The sequence below is a fragment of the Sodiomyces alcalophilus genome (assembly GCF_042370955.1).
Source record: "Sodiomyces alcalophilus JCM 7366 unplaced genomic scaffold ACRALscaffold_8, whole genome shotgun sequence".
NCBI lineage: Eukaryota > Fungi > Ascomycota > Sordariomycetes > Glomerellales > Plectosphaerellaceae > Sodiomyces > Sodiomyces alcalophilus.
In genome coordinates this window covers 67,338-86,351 of record NW_027263539.1, presented here as the reverse complement: position 1 = coordinate 86,351, position 19,014 = coordinate 67,338, and the positions used below count along the sequence as shown (strand labels likewise).

General features: G+C 54.3%; 8 protein-coding genes across 8 annotated transcripts; 5 read left to right on the top strand and 3 right to left on the bottom strand.

The window, feature by feature from the left end:
• Positions 1 to 1,266: 1,266 nt before the first annotated feature.
• Positions 1,267 to 1,941, top strand: ACRALDRAFT_2088639 (uncharacterized protein; the record flags this gene model as incomplete). The annotated part of the gene is made up of 2 exons (XM_071022524.1): positions 1,267 to 1,533; positions 1,582 to 1,941. Coding segments are annotated over 2 exons (627 nt in total), but the record flags the coding sequence as incomplete, so codon positions are not given.
• Positions 1,942 to 2,681: 740 nt separating this feature from the next.
• On the top strand, positions 2,682 to 3,385 carry ACRALDRAFT_1058295 (uncharacterized protein; the record flags this gene model as incomplete). The annotated part of the gene is made up of 2 exons (XM_071015941.1): positions 2,682 to 2,816; positions 2,912 to 3,385. The coding sequence occupies 2 exons, from the start codon at positions 2,682 to 2,684 to the stop codon at positions 3,383 to 3,385; spliced, it is 609 nt and encodes a 202-aa protein (XP_070871343.1).
• Positions 3,386 to 3,819: 434 nt separating this feature from the next.
• Positions 3,820 to 4,731, top strand: ACRALDRAFT_1072288 (uncharacterized protein; the record flags this gene model as incomplete). Its single annotated transcript, XM_071017958.1, has 1 exon — positions 3,820 to 4,731. One exon carries the CDS (start codon positions 3,820 to 3,822, stop codon positions 4,729 to 4,731), a length of 912 nt encoding a protein of 303 aa, XP_070871342.1.
• A 353-nt stretch (positions 4,732 to 5,084) lies between these two features.
• Positions 5,085 to 6,015, bottom strand: ACRALDRAFT_2113237 (glycoside hydrolase family 16 protein; the record flags this gene model as incomplete). The annotated part of the gene is made up of 2 exons (XM_071023628.1): positions 5,085 to 5,168; positions 5,245 to 6,015. The coding sequence occupies 2 exons, from the start codon at positions 6,013 to 6,015 to the stop codon at positions 5,085 to 5,087; spliced, it is 855 nt and encodes a 284-aa protein (XP_070871341.1).
• A 3,667-nt stretch (positions 6,016 to 9,682) lies between these two features.
• ACRALDRAFT_2060920 (uncharacterized protein) lies at positions 9,683 to 11,591 on the top strand (the record flags this gene model as incomplete). Its single annotated transcript, XM_071021946.1, has 4 exons — positions 9,683 to 9,785; positions 9,901 to 10,028; positions 10,140 to 11,352; positions 11,416 to 11,591. 4 exons carry the CDS (start codon positions 9,683 to 9,685, stop codon positions 11,589 to 11,591), a joined length of 1,620 nt encoding a protein of 539 aa, XP_070871340.1.
• A 232-nt stretch (positions 11,592 to 11,823) lies between these two features.
• ACRALDRAFT_1077654 (uncharacterized protein) lies at positions 11,824 to 13,028 on the bottom strand. Its single transcript, XM_071018672.1, has 2 exons — positions 12,273 to 13,028; positions 11,824 to 12,151 (listed from the first exon to the last, which is right to left on the bottom strand). Exons 1-2 carry the CDS (start codon positions 12,870 to 12,872, stop codon positions 11,954 to 11,956), a joined length of 798 nt encoding a protein of 265 aa, XP_070871339.1. The 5' UTR covers positions 12,873 to 13,028; the 3' UTR covers positions 11,824 to 11,953.
• A 646-nt stretch (positions 13,029 to 13,674) lies between these two features.
• ACRALDRAFT_2029578 (uncharacterized protein) lies at positions 13,675 to 15,404 on the bottom strand (the record flags this gene model as incomplete). Its single annotated transcript, XM_071020601.1, has 2 exons — positions 13,675 to 14,549; positions 14,645 to 15,404. 2 exons carry the CDS (start codon positions 15,402 to 15,404, stop codon positions 13,675 to 13,677), a joined length of 1,635 nt encoding a protein of 544 aa, XP_070871338.1.
• A 216-nt stretch (positions 15,405 to 15,620) lies between these two features.
• Positions 15,621 to 17,282, top strand: ACRALDRAFT_212752 (uncharacterized protein; the record flags this gene model as incomplete). The annotated part of the gene is made up of 16 exons (XM_071023939.1): positions 15,621 to 15,675; positions 15,735 to 15,825; positions 15,902 to 15,921; positions 15,969 to 16,092; positions 16,149 to 16,155; positions 16,207 to 16,275; positions 16,314 to 16,332; positions 16,389 to 16,409; positions 16,439 to 16,477; positions 16,510 to 16,704; positions 16,738 to 16,784; positions 16,896 to 16,945; positions 16,982 to 17,080; positions 17,109 to 17,153; positions 17,186 to 17,209; positions 17,252 to 17,282. The coding sequence occupies 16 exons, from the start codon at positions 15,621 to 15,623 to the stop codon at positions 17,280 to 17,282; spliced, it is 936 nt and encodes a 311-aa protein (XP_070871337.1).
• Between the last annotated feature and the right edge of the window lie 1,732 nt (positions 17,283 to 19,014).

The following is a 19,014-nucleotide window of genomic DNA, read 5'->3' as shown; positions in this document are numbered from 1 at the left end:
TCCGGACCCCGGGCTTTTCCGAATATCACGTGAAGCTACTCCCAATCGCTCGGCCGACTTTATCGGCCCCGTTATTCGGTAAACCCAGACGGAAACTCGGTGGCAAAAAGCCCCTTTCCCCACAGAACTGATTCGTACCCCAATCCGAATGCCGGAGAAAAAGGGGCTGAGGTCCCCGCAATACGTCATTTCACCGACTCGAGAGACACCGCTTCGAGCCATGCCATGGAAGTGAATCTGTGCTCCGAGTTGTCGGAAATACGTACTTCGTAGACCTCAACGTTCCCTTGACCATATGCCTAGGTGAGCGTTGTGGCGATGACATCGGAAAGCAAAAACTTGGACGTCACCGAAGCTGTCCAGCGAGGTCTTTCAATGCCGAGGATCGACTTGACAGCCACTGCGTCTGGGCTGACGAGTGAAAGGGCCGTAATGACACCTCACGGTTTGTCGTGGACTGTTCTCCGTGATGCGCATCATGCTACGGACCTATTCCACTTCCGCCGTTTAATGGCGATGCAACGCCATGTACATCAAGGTACATCGAAGTACTTCGTTAACTGTGCCCAGGCTAAGTCTAACTGGGATGATGTTCACCGTTGGACGTGCAAGCCAACTCAAGTTTGTAGCGTAATAAGGAAGCAACTGACCTCTGGGCATTATATCACGCATTCGCGCACCTGCAGCGCAGCATGGCTGATAGTTACCAACTGCCATATGATAACGGTTTCTCAGTCCTAGGCTAACTATATCTTGTATAGCCATAGTTCTAATTCGGATAACGTCTAGCTTCCGTCGACGTTGTAGAGACCACCTCAAATAGCTATACGATGCATCCTTGAGGAAGAGCTGACAACGTACGTTGTGCTAATAATGGAGAACTCTTGGCAAGTCTGTACATATATGACCGTATTGATCACGTGATATTATAGCCAATTTCCCGCCGAGTTCAGATCAATCAGTTCAGGACACCTCGCTCGTACTTCGTACTTCGTATGCCCTCGCCAATTCCATGACTCTATGAGGGCCACGGGACCTGCGGGTTGTCCTTTGACACGGTGCTTCGTCCGAACAGTCCGCCGCCAGCGGAAAGTTGGGCCTCCGTCCAGGGCCATTGGAGCCCGGATACTCGCTGCCAAAGGCGGGCCATTCCAGGACCCTAGAAGATTGGCGCGTCTGTCCCCATGGACCGTTTCTAGATCACTTGCGACATTGGCAATACTGCGCAGGAATCCCTCCAAGCTCGAATGGCTCGGAGAGGACCGCGGCGACAACGCGAAATGGGGCTTTGCTGTATACCGCACCACCTACGGCGACGACGTGGGGTGGGAGCGAGTCAAGCGAGTCATCCAAGAGACCGCGATAGCTCCCCTCCGAGAGAACGGGGAACATGGTCTCATTGATTCCCTCGACTATGTCTTGATGGACGACAGAGACAAGTTCGACGGCATGTCACGGCCTGCACTCCGAGAACATTTCAAGGCATGGGCCCCAGCGGCCTTTGTGCGAGATGGAAATCCGCATTATGCACACGTCGCCGATGTCCCGAACAAGGACTCTCCAGAAAGAGAAACCGTAAAGGCCATCCGCCGCTATCCTACCTTCCAGGTCGATTCTCGTTACACTTACCTTATCGAAATCGACGAGGAGTCTCTCCGCAGCATTGCTGACGCCAGGCTCACCAGAGAATGGGGCGGCCCTGCAGGTCACTTTAACTTTGTTGATAGCCGGTGGAAACTTGAGGGCCCTGAGGTGTATACCTCTGAAGCAGAGAGGATCACCGCGGAGCTGGACAGGAGACTGATGCAGCCCATTGACGGGTGTACCGATGAAGACGTTGGTTGGATGAAGGTCACGGTGCGACGTTTGGGCTTTGAATTCCAAATGATGGCGAATACCTACCTGTTTGACTCCTGGTACCCATATTACCGAAGACCGCCCTTGGTCGTGGACGATCCTGGCACGAGATAGGTGGCGGCAGACTGGTATTGGGTGGTATGTCGGCTATGACTATGTGTATGATGGTAGTTCGGTTGTTATATCTGATAAGTAATGTCAGGTAGTTATGGAAAGCGACCGGGCCGTCTGACAGGGAACAGACACCTCAATTGGATTTCTCAACCTTGCACGCGCCGAGGTTGCCAATTGACCAGAATGTAGGCGGTTGGTGATCCAGAATCCGACCCAACCAACGACGAATGGTGACAGGAGAACCAACTAACAAATCAGGTTGGGGTATGGTGTCTGACCAGCGGAAGCATGCATAAAGCACATGCGCGGCGGGGTCTTTATTTATAGCTTGCCATTTGATCCCGTTGGTAACTCTGAGTGTCAACGTTATCCCATGAGGGAGACAGCTTTGTCATTTTTGGATGTGGGGTCGCTGAGACCGTGATAGGATCGCGAGTCGACGTGGGAGTTGGGAGTTGGCGCTGACAGGATCCTGGTCCGTCCAAATCCGGGGACCATGTCGCGGGGAGTGTGTTCATTTAATGGCCGGACGGAAGCTTCCTAGGTAACTGGGAAACCCCTTTATTCCTCTCGTCTCTTCTCTTCTTTGCACCTTGAGCCTCGCATTTTGATTGACGTCTCAAACTTGAATACCACGACTTGACAAGACGACCCCTGAGACAAACATGGTCACAAAGCTACTGGAAAAAGTTCAGCAAAAAGTGGAATCAATGGCTTCACAAGACTCTCAAGCAACCCGTGGCAACCACCCACCTGCGAGCTACGGCTCTGGGTTTGGTTACAGCCAGCAAGATCACGGCCCTGCCTACGGCCAGCCTCCGCCGTCGCACGACTATCCCCCGCAGGTAAGCTTGGCATCAATCGCCAGCGCTCGTGGTGCTCCGCCGCCCCGATACAGTAGGCCATGATAGCTGACCCAAGGTGATCTCGTCGACGGCAGAATTACGGCCAGCCCGCCGAGTTACCGTATGGGCAGGCAGGCTCGCACCTACCTCAGGACTATAAAGCCGGCTTCGGGCCCAACCCCGGAGAATCCCAGTATCCGCCGGGACCCCCTTCCGACCAGCGATACGGGGGGTATCCGCCCCAGGACCACCCGGCCCAGGACCACCCGGCGCAAGGATACCCACCCCAACAATTCCTCCCCCATCCGGGCCCAGGCTACCCCCCCGGTTTGGCGCCTTCGGCGGTGGGCGGCGACCGCGCTCAATTGATGGCCGGTTTATCGGCCAAGGACAGGGAAAAGGCCGAGTTCCTCGAAAACAAGATTGTCAGGAAGAGGGAGAAGAAGGCGGCCAAGAAGGCGAGGAAAGAGGCGAAGAAGGCAGCGCGAGGGTATGGTGGGCGTAGCAGCACGGATTCTGACAGTGAGGGCGACTTGAGGCGACTTCGGAAGGTTTACGGGATGAAGTGATTGACAAGTGGGAGTCTTCAAAGCCCGATCAGTGTTTCCTCTGTGGTTGTCTATGAATTCGCAACAAAAATAATAATAAAAAAAGGAAGAAAAAAGGAAAGTGTTACTATCTTATCGCACTTCCGGGTCTAACAGCCGACTCATTTGGATGGTACGATTACTAATAGCAAGACGATTACGAGCGGCATATTAGTAATCCAAAAACGTCGCCGACCCTAATGACGTCTGAATATATAAGGCCTCGACAGTTACTTCCCCTCGTTGCTGAACCTCCGCAGTGTACCGACGAGACCACGATATATTTGCTAATGTCTAGACACCGCACCCTGACTCGATTTATAACAACTACACAACCATCACCCTTCCGAGGCCGAATCTCATCAGTGCCACCACTTGCTCTTCCCCACCTCGCGTTTCTCTCGTCAAAGCCCACCATGACGACCGGCGTGTTCAAGTACGTCGACCCTACGACCATAACTCGCTCCGACGTCCCCTTTGTGAAACCATGGAGCAAAGTCGACGTAGACAAGACCTCCTTCAAGCAAACTACGCGCCAATTCCCCGTCGCCAACCTCCGGGACTCCCCCCCATCCTCCTTCGGCACCGACATCTCCGGCTTCGCCCTCTACCATGCCCCGGCTACCGAGAAGGACTTTACAGACGACAGCGCCGTGCGCGGCGGCTACTACGCCGAAGTCGAGGCCCTCGTCCGTGAAAAACTCCCCGGCGTCAAGAAAGTCGTCATCTTCGACCACACCATTCGCCGCCGCATCGGGTCGAGCCCCCGCCAGCCCGTCCAGCAGGTCCACGTCGACCAGACGCCCGGTGCCGCCGAAGCGCGCGTTCGCCGCCATGTCACCGACCCGGCTGAGGCCGACGAACTTGTCAAGGGCCGGTACCAGATCATCAACGTCTGGCGGCCCATCGCGTACCCGGCGGCGGATTCCCCGCTGGCCCTCATCGACTGGCGGTCCACCAAGCCCGAGGACCTGGTCGCCGTGGATCTGCTCTACCCCATCTACCGGGACGGGTACGACGGCGACGATCGCGGGAAGGAGACCGTCCCGGACCAGAAGACGATCGATTCGACGGACGGGTACGAGGTCCGCGGGGAGACGTATTCCGTTGCGCCCAGCGATGATCACAAGTTCTTCTACGTGAAGGATATGACGCCCGAGGAGGTCCTGTTTCTCAAGTGTTTTGATTCCAGGGGCCAGGGGTTCCCTGGGGGGGTGGAGGGGCGGGCCAACTATGCGCCGCACACGGCGTTTGTGGACCCTGCTACGCCGCCGGATGCCAAGGGCAGACAGAGCATCGAGGTTCGGTGTTTGGTGTTTTATGAGTAGAGGGCATGTAGAAGTGGTTTGCTGGCGAGGACAGAGCGTCAAGGTCAGCGAGAAACGAGTTGACGTTTAAAGATTTAGAACATTGGGCATATCATGAAGCGAAGACATGCAGTGCAGTTTACATCAAAATAATTACTTGGCCACGCTGACTGAATCAGTATTTTCTTGCCGATACGAGGTAAAAGGAGATTCTGGTAGGCCCACTCCCTGGCTCAATGGCCAGAGAAAGAAATATATACAGGTGAAGGTAAAGTGATGTGGTATCAGAAGTAAAAGCAACCAGTGCAACAAGTTAAATCAAGAACAAATCGTGACGCGTCTAGGTCACCCAGAGCATCGGTAGATGTCGCAGTTTACTCCGACTCATACACGGCAACGTAGGCGACTTCCATCATGCTGTCGTACCCGTCGAGCGTGTCGTCGGTGGGATATCCAGGCTGTTTGACACGGTCAGCTTTCGTGTCCTACGGAGAGTACCAAGTGACGGGCAACAAAGGAGAAGACGAGACATACCCAATCGCCACCAACGGCAACATTCATGATAAAGTAGAGGGGAGACTGGCCAAGCGTAGCCCAGACGCGTTCACTGCCAATACGCTCACCGCTAATCTGGTGAAACTGCTGGTCATCCTTGAACCAAGTGATGGTTTCGGAGCGCCAGTCGCCCGAAGTGCGGTCAAAGACGACGCGCCAGCGGTGCCAGCTCTGGTCCGCCAGGGGGACAGACGCGCCCACGCCGATGGGGGTGTTGCAGGCACCGCCGCCGACGACGTCGCAGTGCACGGTGCCGTGGGCGGTCAGGATGCCGTTGACGGTCTCGAGGATATCGATCTCGCCGGCCATGGGCCAGTCGATGCCGTTCCGCACGGCCTGGCCCAGGAGCCAGAAGGCGGGCCACAGGCCCTGCTTGCGGGCCGGGTCGCCGTCGCCGAAGCGGACGTAGCCCTCGGCGATGGTCTCGCGGCCGGCGCGCGGCGTGAAGTGGTACTCGGATTCGATGCGGCCCGAGGTCCAGCCGCCGTCGGGTTCGCGGCGGGGGACGATCTGCACGGTGCCGCCGCCCGAGATTTGGAGGTTGCGGTTCGACTTTGTGTATTTCTGGAGCTCGTTGTTGACGTTGAGGTCCGTGATGTAGTGCCACACGTCCGTGTCGACGGGGGAGCCGGCGGGACCGTGGAATTCCTCGGCGAAGAGACGCCGGAAGCCGGTGTACGTCGGGGCTTGCCAGGCGTGGCTGAGCGTGGGGAGCAGCAGGGCTGTCGAGAGGATCTGCTTGAGGTGCATGGTGACCAAGGTATTCGGTGGAGGTCGCCACGGAACGATCGAGGTAGGAATAGGGGTCTTTGTTAAGGTCTAGGGGTTGACGATGAAGAGTGAGGCTGAGCCGCTGAGCGTGGTTGAGAATGTCACAGACAATGGAAGAAGATCGTCGGCCAGGACGAAGGAACGAAATCAACGCAGCGAACAGGCGCGCGGATATAGATGCTAAAAAAGGATAAAGGTGAAGAGTGAGGGTATATTCTGAAACGAAGACCTCTAAAGAAAGGAGCGACTTGGGTCTACCAGGACAAAGAAGAGAAGGGAAGGGAGAGGAAAGAGAATCTAAAATAGGACCCGGCACGATCTCAAAGAGAGGGAGAACTTGGCGGAGAAAGAACGGGCCATGCGTTTATATATATCTAGCTTCATGCTCATGGCTCAACACCCTGGGCGAAGCGAGGTCTGGAAACGTTGGTTCTGACTGCGGAACCCATGTCGGCTCCAAGCTGCCAAGCCAGCCAGCCACAAGGCCCTGCATATGACCCCTGGTCCTCTGTTGCTTCCGATACGACTTGACTTGTACGCTGTAGTGAGTTGGACGGGCCAAGTTAAGAGTCCGGATGAGAGAGCCATGTGGAGGATAAAGGCAACATGACGGGACGTTGTCATTATTGTCATTTCTTGCCTCGCTAATTTATTCAGGGCCAAACGAAAAAAAGTGTATCAACTTGCCCAACCGTTCCAAAGAATGTGCATATACCCAAATGAGCGATAATGCCCGGGGGCAAAGAAGAATGAAACGGCGTTGCCAGCGAATAGGAGTCCATACAGGATCCAAGACGACCCCGGGGCCAAGAAATTTACGAGTCCAGAACGCAACCCAGGGGTTTTGTGTTCTGCGGCTGGAATCCGACGGGCTACCATGTTCAAGTTCTCTTTTGACACTGAATCTGAGCGTCGCCAAGAAGAGCTAGAATTTGCGCGTTTATGTGCGTTGTACGGGGTGGCACGTCGAGTAGCTCTTCTTTCTCTTCCTCTCCTCCCTTGACAGTCCGATGGTGTGCAGCATCGCATTGTATGCAGCTCAAGTCATCCCGGTCATGGTTTGTGTAAATCCAACGTGTCTAGGTCTTTCGGGCTGTTGCAGATGAAGGGTGCACGCACTGGTTCGACGCACAATAGGATCGGGGACGACCCTGGGACACATTCTTTTGGGTGGTGTGCTGCCTGTAATCGGAACCGATTGCTGGGTCAAGGGCTGGGTAAGCTTATAAGGCCTTGGCAAGGGGCTTCGCCAAGGGTCCTGGCCTACAGGATTTTGTTTCACCTCTGTCCGATGCGCCAATACTGAGCTCCCAGGTGCCAGTTGGGATGTGGCGATGCCCCGACAGCCAACAAAGGGCGCATGTCATGTCCCTCGTGGCAAATGACAACATCCGACGTTTTCTTCTTCTTAATATTGTTTGATGTGCTGGCAACAGTGGTGCTGCACGCGAAATGTCGACATCGGCATACGGGTCGCTGGGGCCCACGGCTGGGATGCGCAAGTCTGGCCGCCCACGTTGCATTCCATGAGCTGCCTGCCCAATTGTCCTGTCCCCGTCATTCATTTCTCGCTTCATGCGCCGTGCTACCGGCCGCCCATTGCGCACAAGAAAAGGGAAAAGGGTCATGCGGAGTCGAGTCTGGGAGGACAAATTCTTGGGGCGTGCAGCGTCGGCCTTCTTTTCGGCCGCCCGACTCGATTGACATCGGCACGCGATGACTTGATCGCCTTGCTCCTTCAACCTTGAATGGAGAGTTCAGTTTGCATTCGTCCATGTAGATGCATCGCTCTTATATCGAAAGACAATCTGTCGGGCACCCCGTGGCTTCCATGGAAGCCGGGAGATCGTCCCTCGGGACGGACCTTCAATGTCCGGATCGACATGCGAAATCAAAGACAGTTGAGCATATTCGTCATGCATGGCACCTCTGAGCTCTGCTCAATGCCATCTGTGGTTCCCGGCTGACTGCCTAGGGACAGGCTCTAGGCGTCGCATGGACCCCCGAGAAAGCCATCGTCCATTTTGAATACCTGGATTTCGACCTCATCCGCTGCTGCCAGAATACCCTCAAGCGCCAAGTCTCTGATGAAGTTTCAGAAAGCGGTCAACACAGCCTTAGCCAGGGCTCGTTGGTCTTGGCAGGAGGTGGCGAGGCGGCCTTTGGTAAGGTGAGTTTTTTTTTTTTTTTTCACGTTTTTTTTTTCCCTCACGTAAGCACATCGGAATATTTGTTCTTCCCTCTGTCGCTGACATAATCGGAGCCTTTGCACTGCTGTACACGTGTATATGTGATTTTCAGCCCGGACACTCTTAGTCGGGTTTGCTCATCATTCGGTTTCTCGGTCACCACAAACCATTGCATCTCATGATGCTCTCCCAATGTTTTCCGACCCGTTCGCCTCAATTCCAAAGCGAAGACTCGAAGAACGAAGACTCGAAACCAGAAAACTCTGAACCTCATGTAAGGGAGTCGAGTCAGGTCGGTCCTATGAGGAACAAGGGCTGAACTTTTGAATGAGAGCCACGTTCAGCGGAGATGCTAGCACTTGAGCATTACAGTGATAGCCCGAGGGTGAGCGATCTGCCTTGCTTCCTCGAGAGCCTCTTACGATACTGGGCGACGAAACACACTTCACTATGCTCTCATCGTGCTCCTTGTTGAAGCAGTGAAATGGGAACGGCACTGGGAAAGCCTTGGTTTGTTGGACGTTTCCTCGGACAACGGAATATATTATGTGAGCCCAACGAACCCCCGGGTGCAACCGTCAACGGGGTTTACGTAGAACCAAGGCCAGGGCCTAACGAACAAACATGAACACATGACCGTCTCACTCACGGCAAGATGCAAGAGACGGCGCGCGCCAATAAACGCCCCCAAGGCATGTTTCCATCCAAGGCGACGCGAGGCGGCCGAAGCTCCAAAGTCATCAATCAAGTTATCAACTGCCAGTCCAATGTCCGTGGCCCTACTGGGAAACTTGCCCAACTTGCAGTGTCAAGCTACGTCTAGTTGACAGCGCGTCTTCCAGACTCCAGTGCACATCGTACCGAACCGTCAAAAGCGGCGTCGTCTTGCGCAATCCTGATCTGGGAATGCAACATTGAAAGTATATGTGCCGAACGGTCATGACCTCCGGTCGTAGGTACTATGGTTTGCAAAGTCGCCACCATTCAACCCAGCAGTACTTCAACACTATGTTCGTTCAACAGACTGCCGATCTCACGAGGTGGCCAGGAATTCTATCCAGACGGCCAACTGAAAAAGGGATTCCGGAGACCATGGCTGATTATCCGTCTTTTCAATGGTGGTCACTCAGGGAGGAGAAAGAAAGTTCGACAAGCCAAAGCCTTGACCGCACGACATGGCGCCCGCCACCGTCTCGCTTCACCTTTATATACCCGGGCTAAAAAAAGAAAAAGAAATTGAAACAGAATGGGCAGCCTTTCCCCTCGTCTTGCCTGTCCTCTTTACAAATCGCATCGGTCTTCTGCATCCCTGGCTTGGTCTTGCGCGCATACCCGACAGGGCAGACCTGAAGCTCAGAGTCTGGGCCTCGCAGCCCCTGAGCCCCTTTTCTTCCGCCAGGACTGATTGACCCAGCTCCGTGCCACCACCCCAAACCAAAAACCAAGTTGACGATACGATGGCTTGGAGCACTCATGCCTCGGGGACGCTCGACCCCCCCGAGGTTCGCAACTGGAGAATCCATCTCATCGCCCTGGTTGCGTCGTGCTCTGCTCTGGCAAGTAAGTCGATGCGACACAAGAATCCCTCCCCAGTCCGACCTTTAACAACCACTTCATCTTTTTTTGGCAAGAAAGCTTGACATCTGACCCTGGCGTCTTTGCGTTGGTCTCACAGTGGGCTACGACACGGCCGTGATTGGCGGCACCATGGCTCTCGAATCGTTCATCCGCGACTTTGGGCTCGACAACGTCACCACAGCGACCCGAGATACCATTCATGGCAACATTGTGTCGACCTTCCAGGTATGTTCCTGTTCTCTATAGGCGATTGAGTTTTAAATCTTTTATTCCCTTTCCAAATCTTCCCATCCCTACCTCGAGTGACCAATATGTGATTGACACTTGACGCCACAGGTGGGATGCTTCTTCGGCGCCCTCCTCACCTTCCCCCTCGCCGAAAAGCTTGGCCGTAAGAAAGCCATCATGCTCGCCGGCCTCGTCTTCCTCCTCGGCGGCTCCCTCATGACCGGCGCCGGAGGCAACCTGGACATCATCGTCGCCGGCCGCGCCATCGCCGGCCTCGGCATCGGCGCCTCCTCCCTCGTCGTCCCCGTCTACATCGCCGAGCTGGCCCCTCCCTCCATCCGCGGCCGTCTCATCGGCATCTTCGAAATCGCCTCGCAAGGCGGCGGCATGCTGGGCTTCTGGATCAACTACGCCACCGACCAGACCGTCCCCGTCGGGTCTCCGGCCCAGTGGATCCTCCCGCTCGCCCTCCAGCTCGTCCCGGGCCTGGGCCTGTTCTTCGGCATGGCGTGGTGCCCCGAGTCGCCGCGCTGGCTCGCCCGCGGGGGCGACTTTGCGAGCGCCGAGCGCGTGCTGTGCGCGATCCGCGGGTTGGCGCCCGACCACGAGCACGTCCGGCGCGAGATGGCCGAGATACGTGCCCAGGTGGAGGAGCGGTCTACGAACCGCATGAGCAGGAGGCGGCAGTTTATGAAGCTGTTTCGGAAGGGCACGCGGAACCGCATGGCCATCGGCCTGGCGCTTATGTTCCTCCAGTCTTTCACCGGCGTGAATATCATTACCTATTATGCGCCGCGCATCTTTGAGACGCTGGGCATCCGAGGTACGTCGCTCAAGCTCTTCTCCACTGGGTTCTACGGCATCGCGAAGACGCTCGGTATGGTTGCTTTCGCGTTTTGCGTCGTGGAGAAGGTCGGTCGTCGCAATGGCCTCATCTGGGGCGCAGCGCTGGGGTGCATCCCCATGTGGTACATTGGCGGGTACGTGATGGAGGCCGACCCAGCGGCGGCGGCTGCCGCGGGCCAGGTGCACCGCGATGAATGGGGCTACCTTGCCATGGTGTGCGTTTACCTCAACGCCTTCATCGTCTGCGCGACCTGGCAGGGCATCACCTGGACGTATTGCTCCGAGATCTTCCCGCTCGATATCCGCATGCTCTGCGTTGCTCTCACCACCGCTGTGACGTGGTTGGGATCATTCATCATCGCCCGCAGCACACCTTATATGATTTCCAATCTGGGGTATGGGGCCTACTTCTTCTTCGGCTCCATTCTCTTTGCCATGGGTATTGGGTCGTTCTTCTTTGTCCCGGAGACCAAGGGTAAGTTCGCCATGCCTCGTCCTGCAGATCCAGTATTTTGGAATTAACCTTTCCTCGCATCAGGTGTCACGCTCGAGGAAATGGATACCCTTTTCATGGAGGCCACGTACAAGGCTGTCTGGGGTCAACTGAGGGGGGAGAAGGGTGTGCTCGATGTGCCTGGACGGCCTGAGTCTATTTCGGAGGAGAATATAGAGTCTGTGGCCGCCAAGTCTGTCAAGACAGGAAGCAGTACTTGAGCTGGGTTGGTGAGAAGCTGGTTCAGTTTTTAGACGCGAGGAAACTTGGCAGAGGTAAATCTCTCTTCGCCTCTTTCAGATATCAGGATGCATCGAATCCGTTGCGATGCTACGTCCAGCGGCGGGGGTTATAAGGGACGAAATCAGGATATAACCTTGACACTGCATTCATGTTTTCTCGGCAATCGCGATTGGCATCATGGTTGTACGTTACAAGGAGATATATATATACGACGGAACTCTTTCATATTATAGACCGAAGCTTCGGGTTTTTGTCTTTCATACAAAGACCGCAGCTACAGCTCCGTCTCGTGTACACTGCTTGGCCATTGGACCACTTACTGACTTACACACCCCACGCATCAAGCAGCGTCATCCAGCTCAGGGTAATGGCGATAGATGCCCATAGAGTACTTCTGCCGTCTGTTGCTCTCCAAATAGGCCTTGATGCGCGGCCTTTGCTTGACAGCATCGTATAGTTTGAAGACCCTTTCGTAGTTGCCGCTCTTTTCGAGTTTGCCGAGTGCCCTCGGGAACGCATACTTGACACCGTCGAGACACTACAATGCGTTTGTCGGACGTCAGCAAGATTCACTCCGTCGCATGGGTGGAGATGAGAGAAGGTGAGGATGAAGACGGAAGAAAGAGTCAAAACATGCGAGGGGACAAAGGAAAGCTTACATGGAACAACACCATATCGGCGTACGAAAATGTCCCATTATAAAGCCACGGTGCCTCGCCGCTCGCCTCCCCCTTGAGCACACGCTCAAAGTACCCCAAAAACTTGGGCAACCGCTTCGCAACATACTCCTTCGCGCGGCGGAGCGACTCCTGACTCTGCTCCTCGTACGTCAGCCCCACCGAGATGGGATGGTGCGTGTCGTGCGTCTCGTCGCTGAGGCCGTCCAGCGCCGTCAGGGCGAGCTGGTTGACGATGTACGCGCCGTCCCCGGCCTCGTCGCCGAACTGCGGCGCCAGGTGCAGCTTCTGGCCGAGATAGAGCAGGATGTTGGGCAGCTGCGAGATGACGAGGTCGCCGTGCTTCAGGATCGGGGGCGCCAGGGGGGGAGGGTTGGCGGGGTCGCCCGTGTTGTCGTCGGCGATTTGGGCGGTGACGGTGAACATGCCGTTTTCCATCGTCGCCGTGTCGGTGTAGGATGCGCCGGCATCTTCGAGGACGAGGCGGATGGGTTCGCCGCGGCCGGGGATGCCGGGCCAGTAGATGAGGTGATAGGGAGTGTCCTTGTCGGATTTGGCTCGTTTCGCGGCGGGGGAGGCCATTGTGATGCGTGGTTACAGTGGTATTTTTCGGGACTTGGGACTAGGAGGGAGGCTGCGATGTTTGAGAAGAGGATTTTGGAGATGGGGAGGTGGGAAAAGATGAAAGGGAGTCGTATACATCATCTTCGTCGCATTGTTCGGGGGTAACCGATCTTGGCGCGGCGCAGTCCGGAGTTAAGGGTGACCGGGTCGGCTTCGGGGCCGTGATGTCGTCATGTCATCACTAGCTGTCACGTGCTATGTACACAGAGACATACGAATATGTATATTGGTTAGTGAGGCTCATGAATTGGCGGCTGGGTCCATAAAAGGGGATATAGCAAGGGGTAACCTTGCCCCTTAACGCTTCGACTTGGCTATCTACATCAGTTACTACTAGGAACTACCGCGGGATAGAGAAGCTATTTGTTATTCGTGCACTCTCAGCCCGCTTCCAGTGATCATCTCTCGTATCAAGACATTCCTGGTCCGCTTCCATACTAGATTACATGTTTGCTAAAAGGACAAAAGAGAGAGAGAGAGAGAGAGAGAGGAGCGTCGGGCATCAGGGATTCGAGCATACCACGTTGACATTGACTATGTGCATGTGCTTGACATATCATGTATGATGTGTATACGTGCAATCAATGGGCACATTATCGATAGTACTGAGAGACTCGTGGTCGCATTGCAAGAGACAGGGTGAAAGGGGGAAAAAGAGGGAGGAAAAGGGGGGAAAAGGGGGGAAAAGGGGGGAAAAGGGGGAAAGGGGGGAAAGAAGTTGCCCTGGGGGAAAAGGGGTGTGTGGATGACAATGCAGCACTCAACCCGATCCCGTCAGTCCCGGTCTCCACGGCTTATAAGTCTTAGCCGGCAGAGTCGTGATACTCTTCTCCGGTGCAAGGGGCGAGGGAGGCTTGACAGGAGTGGGCGTCGAGAACCCCGAACCATCAGAACTGCCCGAACCGGGCGGCGTGGGAAAAGATCCCAGCGCCTGCGAAAGCCCACCGCCGCTCGCAAAGCTCCCCACGCTCTCCAGCGTCGCAGCGCTGCTCCTTCTAGTCCTACCCCCTAATTGTCCTGGGTGCAGGTACCCCCCAACTGGTTCCGTTTTCTCTCCCCCGGGACTTTGCCTTTCGTCCTCCCGTAATGCCATGTTGTCCGCGCCAGCCTTCTCGGTCGGATTCGTCGCCAGAGCGGCCATTACGTGTCTTCGTACCATCTCACTCATGCGTCGCTTCTCGTCCTCCGCCTCAAGAGCAGCGGTGGGCGGTGTCCCGTTCTCATCCTTTCGCGTTAATGTTCCCCGCGTCGACGGGCGTAGCAGGGTGGAAATGGTGCTTCGCGACCAGCTCTTCTTGTGTCCGTGACTGCGTCCTTGGTGGAGTGCCGCCGCCATGTGCGGTGGACGGTCTGCGGCGGAGACGAGGGAGACGCTTTCGTCGCCGCTGGCTCTTCTGTGCCCCGAGTGGGTGGATGGTATGGATGGCCAGCGGAAAATCTGGACGACGCTGTCGTTTTCGGACTCGTTGTCGGCGGGGACATGCGTCCATGCGAGTGGGGGAGCTTCGGTGTCGGGCTGGGGTTGTTGCTTGGGAGGGACGGTGCTGGGGGAGGTATGGGAGGCGGAATGGTTGCGGGACTTGCGCCGCCTGCGACGGACGAGGAAAAAGATGGCGAGAGACAATGCGATGGCCACTGGAGATTCAAGTTAGAATTCGGTCTGACTTTTGAGTGTATCGGGAGAAGTTGAACTGAGAAACGGCAGGGGGTATAATTAATAGGGGTCTCACGTAGTACGCCAAAAACAATGCCAACGATTTGGCCCGTTCCGAGAGAATTGTTTCCTCCATCTCCTTCGGCATGGCTGGCGCCCGCGGTGGGCACGGGGTGAAGTGATTCTGCGGTACTGACGGATGTTTCATGTTGTGCCGCAAGAGTGGTCGTGGTTGAGCCAGTTGATTCCCAAGGTTCATCGGACGTCGCCTGGCCAAAGACCGGAGGTGGCGGCGTCTCAGTGGGTGCTGGGGCGGGACTGTTTGGTGTTGTGGGTGTTGTCTCGGCAGTAATACCAGGAGGCCTGTCACCCAGCTCGTCATTTTGGCCTTGTGGTGGATCGGGATTCCCTCGTGTCGGCTCTGGGCTTCGATCGGTAGTCGCTTGCGGTAGTTCTGCTGGCTCCCTCTCTTCCGCTTCTTCTTCATCATTCCCTCCGCTCGAATTACTCTGGTCCTCCGGGACGGGTTCTGGTTCGGGCTCAGGTTCGGGTTCCGGCCGAGGTTGAGGTCGAGGTTCCGGGTCGGGTTCGGGGTCGGGCTCGGGGCTGCGATCTGGTTGCTCTTCCTCCTCGTCTGGTTCTGGGGCCGTATTTGTCGGTTGGGTAGTCCTGGTAGTCGCGGTAGTTGGAGGGTCCGTAATCCTACTCATCATGGATCTGGGCCCCTCCCAGAAGCCCTCCCAGCTAGGCCGATCAGGCGGTTCCCGACCGGGACCAAAACCAGGTCGAAAGCCTGGCGGTCGGGGTCGGGGAAAGTCCCTCCACGCGTCACCCATGTTCTGGCAGCAGGCAATGCGTCGTCGTTTTGTCCTTTCTTCTGATGTCGTCTTTACTGGACGCACGTGCGCAGTTGCCAGTCAGACACACGGTAGTGTGTGTATGTCAGATTCTGCCAGTCCCAACACCGAACGCGTAACTGTAAAAGTCGAGCGCCGTTGGACCAGGTCCTCAAATGCATGTACGCAATTTAGGTACTAGCAATAAGAAGTGCGATGCGGACAGGACGCAGAAAACTGAGAACAGACCTCCCGTACAGGAGGCTGCCCGGTGCGCCGCAGGCTTCATCGATCCAGAGCTATCGGGATGTTTGCGACTGATATAAACAGACGCCATCGCGCCCTGGAAGAAACGATGGCCCCGTGCAAGCCACGTCCTGCAGCTCATGGCGAAGACAAGGATATTGTCCCTGGCCAGAAGGTCAACTTCTCGCTAAGCAATTCGCGTATTCAGGGGAAAAGTCAAAGCGTCGATCGAAGGGACCTGTCATCTCGAGTCCTCGCCATGCCAAGAAAGGTTAAAGACCTCTTCCCCCTGTCTCCGGGTCCGACCGCATGTCAAAGCGCACCGTTGGCTCTCCTGTCGCCCAAGTCCTTCCCATGCGGCGGCGTACTATTGCCCCATATTAACTGACATTCAGGGTTCTCCCGTCAGGATTCGGCCGTATGTGAGTGTCCTGAGATATCAGTGCCCTAGGAATACAGATCCCTCTTTGGTCCTAGTCTTGTACGTCAATCGACAAGAAGGGCAGTTTGTCCTTGGCTGCATGCATAATCGATAGTAATATGAGCTGTGATATAGATGAACCACAAATTCATGGTCGTTGGCAAATGGCCCAGCCAGAACTGGAAGCTGATGCAACTCTGCTCAGTCTAGACTCTCTTGCATTGCCTTTCCTCTATTGTTAGTTCTGTAATCCGACGAAACGTGACATGTCCTGATGCGGGTGATACGTTATATAACATTGAGTCGACTGCGTTGAGGACTGCTACCCATATCTGCTGGTATGTGAAATGATGAATTCCCGCTGGAGCCAACATTGAATCTACACGTCGTGTAGGAATCCCCTTCCGTCAGTATCTATTATGTGTAACGCTGGGAAAGTTGCCAAGAGCTCAACCTGGCAGCGATGGGGAGACGGCTGGGCCACCGGCGCCAACAACTCAGGGGCCGCTTCGAACGACACTACCACAGGAATTGATATTAATATACATATACCTACCTATATCCATTTATCTTTCGTAGCACAATGTTTACATGTATATGCTCGAGTTTGCATTCTACCGCCGATCAATACATGTATTCTATACAATTTGTTCTGTCTTCCCGCAGACGAACGGATGCAAGGGAGAACGTCTAACACCATCATCATACAGCACGTGCAGATAAGCTTTTCTCGGTGTATCAGGACACCCACAAGAACTGTACTATTCGGTCCTAGCCACTCGGATCTTGGGGGCCTACACATGGAAATCAGCTGTTAATAATAGCACGAGTACTGGGTTCCAACAACATGTGGCTACAAACTCCATAGATTGATGTGCTGGTAGACCGTAGAACCAGCATCCTTTGCAAGTGGCAACTTGATTCCCGTCCATGTTACAGCAGAGACATGGACCTACAGTTCGGACGCTCATTCTTTTACAACCATTGTCCCCTCGACCTCAATGTCTCCGTGCAACGTACCTTGACTCCATCATGAGCCCACAGCTTGCATGTCACGCCGGCTTTACCTCGCTGCGCAACCCGTGACATTTAAACATTGAACCAAACAACGAAGATTCGCTGCGGCTAATACAACATTGTCAATTGCAATATATTCTTTGGTCCTTTGAGCGCAGCAAAGACCAGGCTTGGGCAAAACCCAGAAGAACTAAATGGGCTGGACCTATATATAAAGCTATAGCCTAATAGGGGTGCCCTAGTTAGGCCTAGGGGCTCGGATAGGCGTACCTAATTAAGCCGTTAAGTATAAATAGATCTTAACGGGTACCCGGCAGAGCCTAGACGTTAAATTAGGCCGCCTATATAAACCCACTATGTTTATAAAGGCTTAGTTAGGCGACCTAATTAAGCCACTAGGTTTTACTCGGTACCTATTAGGAACTATTTATATTTAACGGCTCTATTAGATACGCCTATTAGAGCCCCTAGGCCTAACTAGGGCTTAGATAAGTGTTGGGGATATTCTATTTAAGAGGGTCGGATAGGACTTAGAGGCGTTAAGGAATATATTAAGAACCCGGAACCGGCCCTAAGGTTAACCCTAGGGATATTTAGAACCGAGTTATATTTCGGGATTATTAAACTAGCCTAAGACCTATAGGCTTAGAGCCTTAGATTATTATACATCGATCCTAGGGAGGATAGTCACTAGTCCTTAAGTAGGGTATTCTCCGTTAAGTCCTAAGTTAAAGGGGCTTAACGAATAATGTTATAATTATTTTCCCCCCCTAAGGTTAGCTTTATAACCTATTATTATTATAGTCTTAACGACTCCCTTTAAAGAAAGGCGAAGCCGTCACTATGCAGAACGGCTCCGCTAGGGCCAAAACAAATAACCAACTAATAGCCTAGCCGAAAGAAGGGTTAGGCTCGTCACGGGTCCGTATCTAGAGCTAAAGGGTCCCGAGGAGACGGTCGCCGGGCCTCTAGAAGGGTCGGTAGTGGTCCGATCAGGGGAACGAATAGCTATAGATAGGCAGGCGGGCCTATGGTCGGCTCTTCTGGATCGTCTAGATAACCAAAAAGGGAAGGATAATACAAATTATGATTATAATAGGTGATAGCTGACGCTCGTGAAAGATCGGACGAAAAGCTAGCTAGATATAGTGGGTCTATTCCGAAGAATAGCCGTATACAAGACCAGATCTCTAGGACCAAGTAGTCACGTGATATCCATGACGTCTAGACCCGGAACACGGGTCTGCCCCTCTATAATCGGCCCTAAATTATTAAGCCACGCCCCGTGGTCTTAATAATTTTAATATAAATAACAGTATAACCGTCCTAAATATATCTCTATTACCCTAATCAGGGCATCTATAAGCAGCCTATACAGTAACAGCTTCCGTATCGTCTTCTTTCCTTACGCGTATATTCCTGAAGACGTCTTCTTAAAGACGCAGGCTTAAAGGACGGTGACCTTAAAGACAGAGGCGACCTCGCAGGTCCTTTATACGTAAGCCAGGCGGCGGCGGCGGCGGCTTCCTCGGTTCCTGGTCGTGACTATAGGAATAAGTAACGCGGCGGCGGCGGCAAACAGGCGGCGGCCTTCCATAGTAATAAGGCAACGCGGCGGCCCTAGTCAAAGATTAACAACGCAGAACGCAGAACTAAGAGACGCAGAGTATATCCATCTCTTTCCACTACCTATAAGGCACGCAGTCCACTTCTTGGTTTTACAACGGTCACGAAGAGATGGAACGGAAGAGGAAGATCTAGAGGAAAAGAGGCAGTTTGAATTGTGGAAGACTATGAAGACTGCAGAAGTAAGATACAGAGAGAGAGAAGAAAGAAAAGGAAGAGGGAGGCGGGCAGCCTAATATATATAGTCCTTTCCTACGTTTTATTCAAGCTACTGATTTGGTATCCGGGCCCTCGAAGTAT

Bases quoted from the DNA above. Each gene is read 5' to 3' on its own strand.
- ACRALDRAFT_1077654 (XM_071018672.1), bottom strand. From the start codon at position 12,872: ATGGCCTCCCCCGCCGCGAAACGAGCCAAATCCGACAAGGACACTCCC. The intron at 12,152-12,272 runs GTAAGCTTTCCT...AACGCATTGTAG, and splicing joins CCGATATGGTGTTGTTCCAT to TGTCTCGACGGTGTCAAGTA.